Source organism: Hylobates moloch, unplaced genomic scaffold, assembly GCF_009828535.3.
Source record: "Hylobates moloch isolate HMO894 unplaced genomic scaffold, HMol_V3 SCAFFOLD_4, whole genome shotgun sequence".
NCBI lineage: Eukaryota > Metazoa > Chordata > Mammalia > Primates > Hylobatidae > Hylobates > Hylobates moloch.
Window position 1 is genome coordinate 69,601,049 of NW_026652279.1, and position 6,413 is coordinate 69,607,461.

The window sequence follows — 6,413 nt, forward strand, 5'->3', positions numbered from 1 at the left end:
ACTGTCTTCTCTGCCGTTGCAAACCTGTAGCCTAACACAATATTTGGCAAATGAGAGCTGTGCACTAAAAAAAAAAAATAAAAAAAATTTAAAAAAAGGAAAAAATAAAATTAAGTCTATTAAAACCTAGACTTTATCGTACCTTTCAGAATTTCTGTGGAATGTTTAATCTTCTGGATCCATGAGTGTCTGATACGTTGGCAATTTAAAGTCCTTTTGAAAGAGAATTCATGTTACCCAGCTATTCTCTAGTATGTATTCATGGAATACTCCATCGTTTCTGATTACACTTATAAAGCATAATTCTTCAGAGCACACTTAGAATTATTTCTCTAACATATTTATGCAGACAGAATTCCATCTTGAATTTTATGAAATTCACTTTAACTTAAGTCTTCGTTATTGTAGGAGCCCAAAGGTATGGCCCCAGGGAACAATTAAGACTTGATGATTTGTCACCTACCAAAGTATGTTCATTATCTAAAGGTTTCAATGCCCATAAGGCTGTGATTTTGGTATTTAGTGCAGTGCTCATAAAAGTGTGTTATTAGGATAAATTGAGAGATTAATTAAGCTGCTTCTAGATTAAATAAATATAAATATTTGGACAAATAGTGAAGATATGTACTTTTTCCATCAAATTTTAATTGAGGTTCTGCAGTATACTGGACACCATGTTCTTGATTTTGTTCTTACTAGTTAATAAGTGTTAACAAATGTAATTATTAATTTTAATGAGAAAAGGAAACAAAGTATTAGAGAAGTAAGACTTTGCATATCTTAACACCTTTTGGAAAACAGAGGTATACATGCATTACAAAATAACTTTGAATTGTGTATTTTGGCTTTACAATTTAATGTCATTGTTGCTGTTAATTATATTTGGTCTGGTTTTTTTTTGTGGTTTTTCCTCAGAACAATTTTGGAAACTATATTCATCTTCATATAGAATTATGGCAGTTTATAGGCCCACCTGTTTGAAAAAACTTTATCCACAGTTGTGTTCCTAAAATCAGTTGTCCCAGAATTGTGACAGGAAAGAAGCTCTTTTGAACTTGAATGCATATCTAAATTGGATGAGATTAATACAGTTTATATCCTGAATGTAATTTATATCCTAAATGTTGAACTGTGATTAGGTTTCCCTAAATAATAGTGACATCTGGGATAGTTTGAGTTCTTTCTTTATGGTCTAATTTATTTGAATTTCATAAAAATCAAGGAATGGACCTGATTGCTACTGGTTAGTAACTTGTTCTAGTTTTGCCTTCCCTTATATATTTCAGGTAAGTTAAGATTAATAGACACATAGTCTACTAATTTGAATTAAGTTTTTTGAAGTATTTAAAGTGTTTATATACTGCCTTTTATGGTTAATTACTTCCAGAGTGAGCTGTTGTTATAATACTCATCTTTGTTTCTTTTGTCTTGAAAGAACCATATTTATTTAGAGTCAGAATGGAGCGATTTGTAGTAACAGCACCACCTGCTCGAAACCGTTCTAAGACTGCTTTGTATGTGACTCCCCTGGATCGAGTCACTGAGTTTGGAGGTGAGCTGCATGAAGATGGAGGAAAACTCTTCTGCACTTCTTGCAATGTGGTTCTGAATCATGTTCGCAAGTCTGCCATTAGTGACCACCTCAAGTCAAAGACTCATACCAAGAGGAAGGCAGAATTTGAAGAGCAGAATGTGAGAAAGAAGCAGAGGCCCCTAACTGCATCTCTTCAGTGCAACAGTACTGCGCAAACAGAGAAAGTCAGTGTTATCCAGGACTTTGTGAAAATGTGCCTGGAAGCCAACATCCCACTTGAGAAGGCTGATCACCCAGCAGTCCGTGCTTTCCTATCTCGCCATGTGAAGAATGGAGGCTCCATACCTAAGTCAGACCAGCTACGGAGGGCATATCTTCCTGATGGGTATGAGAATGAGAATCAACTCCTCAACTCACAAGATTGTTGACTAGGAGGTTACCACCATTGTGATCAAGATAAATGTGGAGTATTAAAGTTATGTGTTGATTGTGTGGTTCATTTTTGTATTTATTTCATTTAAAATCATGTGATGCAGAATAGTTTTGCAATGTGTATATAGTTGCAGGCAAAAAAAAAAAAAAAAAACACCTCACTGCAAAACTTATTGTTAATTTTAGTCACCAATGGTATAAAGCAAAACCTAGGTTTAGAGTGTGCTAGGATACCTGAAACCTGGTGGTTATCTTTAAAATTAATGGTTTTTCTCCTGAAATGTTTGTGCATGGAAGAACTGCCCTGCTTTTTTACCCTGTTGCCATGTATGGTTATTTCTTGTGAAATTGCTTAATTACTTGGATTGAAGACTAGCCTATTGAAGCTGCTGCCAGGCAACACCACTTAACAGTAACTTAAAGGAATGATTTTCTTTAGAGGATCCTCTTCAAAAAGGAAGGGATAGTGGAAAACTGTTCTTATATCTTCAGATCCCTAGCAGAAATGACTGTTTATTTCAAACTATGTTTTACTTGTATATGATGTAGTTACCTTAACTATCTTTCAATTCCATACTTCCCCCGCCCCCATTTTGAAGGCTTATTGTTGTATTTTGTAGCAGCTTCAAGTGACCAAAAGACTAAAATCTTTCAATGTCAATGCCAAAAGCCAAGGGAATTTTGCAGTGACAAGATTTTAGTCTCTTACTATGAATACTGATTTCGAACCATAGCTTTCATTTTAAGCATCATCTCAAATTTGCAAACTTTTTTCTGTGTCTTGGTGTTAAAAGACTTCAAGATTGGCATTTTTATTTAAACAGACATTTTATGGTTTTTTATAGAGAATTAGTAATGACTTTTTTGGCTGACAGATCAGATAAAATTACTTTCTATTAATTTTTCTATACGACTTTATGAGTTTATTTAGGTGAATAGTCTAGACTAGAAACAAGTTTACTTTATCCGCTTTGCCTCTGGTGGTACAAGGTTTTTAACATGGATGGTAAACAATTGTCTAGAAATTCTGGCAGGTTTTTTGTAGTGGAGATCTGGCAGTATCCTGCATAACTGTTTGGGTGAGGAAATTGTTCTCTTAAAGATCAACCATGTTCAGGAAATGATCTCTGTTTGAACCTCACTGTCCTGTAAAGTTATCCGAGTAGCTTAGCCCAGCTAAGTTCTATCAGAGACCCAAATTATATTTTTTAAAAATTTAACAGCTGGAAACTTGGACTAGAGCTTTAATAAAAAATCTTAAATTCTTTGAAATTCAAGTTAAAAATACTTAAAAGATATATTTCTATTACAAAGCAGTGACAAATGATGCCCTGTGTGACTTGGAGTTATCTTTGACTTTTACCACAAATCTTCATTTATAAAAGAAAAAGCCAAAGTGGAAAAAGTTAGATTGTGTATTTTTCAGTAACAGCTTTCCATGTCTTAAGATTTTTTTACAGACAAGTTTCTAATTCAGGTTGTCACACTGGCCATTTGACTTCAGAGATTTGTTTTCATTAAAAAATAAGCCTGCCACCAAAACAAATCACTTATCAAAATGTGAACTGTTTTCCTCATGTTCAGTTACGTTAAGGTAGTATGATAAATGTATGCCTAGAGTAGTGCTGTCATCGATGAAGCACATGTATGAGGAGACCAGCAGCAAAACATAACCATATGTGTTTTGCGTTTACTTCCTCTAGAAAAGAATTTGCAGGCAACAATGTTTAATTTGAACTATCTAAGATGGTAGAGTTTAGAAATTAGGAATAATTGAGTTTTATAGCACTTTTCAGAATACAAAAAGTTAGATACACAATCATTCTGTTTTTCTGAAATTCCATGTGATTCAAACTGCTCCCTATTATTTGGGTATTAATTTGCACTAATGGCAAAATGTAATGGCAGATCAGCTTTGAGAGTGGTCTTAAGCAGTAAACTGGATGATGTTGCATTAGAAAAACATCAATAATTCATATTTAAGTTTCTAGTAGTTACTACTGATTTGATAATCACTTAATTTTATATATCTTAATGTATTTTTTCAGACTCCTAATTAATTCCCACATTCACTGTACCTAGGGGCATAGTCCATTCTGTTAGGATTATATCCTCTCCTTAGAAATGTTTTCCATCCTGTTGTGGGGATTTGGTATTAATGTTTCTTCATTGATTATGAAACTTTTGTTCCCTGAAGCTAGTCAACTGTGTCTAAAGTTAAATAAGGCAGAATGATTGTTTTAGCCTGCTCAAACTGATACAAATCCCCGAAACTATGATTGGCGTATGTTAGATAACAAATGAGGATGTCGAAGAGGCATATGCTGCTTTGGAGGTGTAGTGAACGTGTGTACAGAAGTTTTCAATCTTAACCATATAGTGTTAGTGCGATGCTATACTATTGGAAAAATAGCAACTTTTTTCTATTTTATAAGTTGTATGCATAAACATAAGATTTGTAATGTTTCATTTATAAACTGCCTTCTTCAACACATGTTAATAGTGTTTTCTCAAAGTATTGATAGTATGTCTTCCAGAATTTCACGATATGCTTACAGTAAATAGTTCCTAGCTTGTTGAAATGTTAAATTCTTTGTTGGCTTTCTTTTTGATTCTGTGGGGGTGTATAACAAACCTGAAGGACATTGTAATCATTTCTTACAGGGTGAAAATTTAGAAAGATTGTGTATGAGAGCCTATATAGTTGTTTTATCCATTATCATCTTTGATTAAGACTTTAAAAAAATATTGTTTCCAGTTAATGCATTTGGCCCTATTGAATTTTCAGGGACCAGAAAACATTAAAAAGTTCAGCATCTTATAATGGTAACCAATTAAGCTTGAGATTGTTCTGAAAGTATCAATTGCTTTAAAACTGTTGTACGTACAGTTGGCAAGATCTCCAAGCTGAAACTTCCATGTTAAAACTTTTGCCTGTAAGAATTTGCACATGAATGTTAATGGAAAACACAAAATAAAACTTAAGATGGCCCAAAACAAAAGCCACAAACAGTTCATCATTTGGTGCTTAGTCTTTGTAAGGGCTCTCTGTGGTTTGACTTACCCCAGCTACCGTTAAATGAGGACAAATCACCTTAAAACATGTTCATTTGATTCATAACAAGGAAAATTGGGTCTGTGATTTTATTGCCAATCTTAGCCTAAAAGAAATTGCTTTAGCTTCTGGTCAGCACTGATTAAAATGTGAATAGTGAAGTGGCTATCCTAAAATGGTTTATCTCCGCCCATACTATCATAGATTCCTTAGGTAAATACAATTCTTATCTAGTGGTATTCTACTTGTATTCAGAATACTGTATTAAAATTTTACTATTTCATTTTTGTATTCCGTGCTTATTTTTTTGCTCACGCATGTATGCTTAGTATAAATGTGTCACTTCTAAAGTTTTGTCTCTGACTTTTAGAAATAAATTTCAGAAAAATTGTTTCAAAAGATTTTGAAAGCACATTTTGTTTTGTGAGTCAATGACAAATATATTTCCTGATTCCAAAACAGCAGAATCTTACTGAGTTATTTTTCTACTACTTATAGCTCCCTTTTGTAATTAGTCATTATACTTGATGTAAAAGTATATAATCTGTCAAATCAGATTCACATCATAGCTACAGATACCCCTTTTGCTCCCAAGTTGTATGGATAATATTTAAGCTTAATGATTGGTTTTAATTGGGAATATTTTAGTTTTTTTACTTTTGGAAGTATTAATTATTAAAGGACCTAATTTATAAGTTTCACTGCTATATTCTCATTACCACTTGTAACAAAAAATGCATACAAATCAAAAATATTTCAATTTTAAATAATTTTGAGGGGAAATAATCCTGCTACTAATCACTTCTGTTTGGCAAAAAGTTAATCAGGCAGTTTTTATTTTTTCTGGAATCAGAATGGCACAAAAGGCCTTAAGTCAATACTTCTGCTTCCAGTTCTTTATTTGTTTATTTTTGAGACAGTCTCGCTCTTGTCCCTCAGGTGGGAGTGCAATGGCACCATCTCAGCTCACTGCAACCTCCGCCTCCCGGCGGTTCTCCTGCCGCAGCCTCCCGAGTAGCTGGGATTACAGGTGTGTGCCACAATGCCCGGCTAATTTTTAGTAGAGACGGGTTTCACCATGTTGGCCAGGCTGGTCTCGAACTCCTGACTTCAGGTGATCCGCCCACCTCGGCCTCCCAAAGTGCTGGGATTACAAGCGTGAGCCACCGCGCCCGGCCCTGCTTCCGGTTTAATATTGCCAAACCATAAGAATTCTGTCTTCACTTTTCCTAAAGTGTCTCGCCACAACCTTTATTAAAAGTAAACCTATTGAAGGTGCCTCTGAGTCTCATAAGTTTCTTTTTTTTCCCCCATTTATGTGTGAATTGAGTTGAATTATGTACCTGTGATATGTGATGATGCAAGGATACTTCTGGAATCAGACTAGCTAAC

The 6,413-nt window shown here is 34.3% G+C and overlaps 1 protein-coding gene across 1 annotated transcript; it reads left to right on the forward strand.

The window, feature by feature from the left end:
• Positions 1 to 1,458: 1,458 nt before the first annotated feature.
• CGGBP1 (CGG triplet repeat binding protein 1) lies at positions 1,459 to 5,312 on the forward strand. Its single transcript, XM_032150386.2, has one exon. The coding sequence runs from the start codon at positions 1,459 to 1,461 to the stop codon at positions 1,960 to 1,962; it is 504 nt and encodes a 167-aa protein (XP_032006277.1). The 3' UTR covers positions 1,963 to 5,312.
• The last annotated feature ends 1,101 nt before the right edge of the window (positions 5,313 to 6,413 follow it).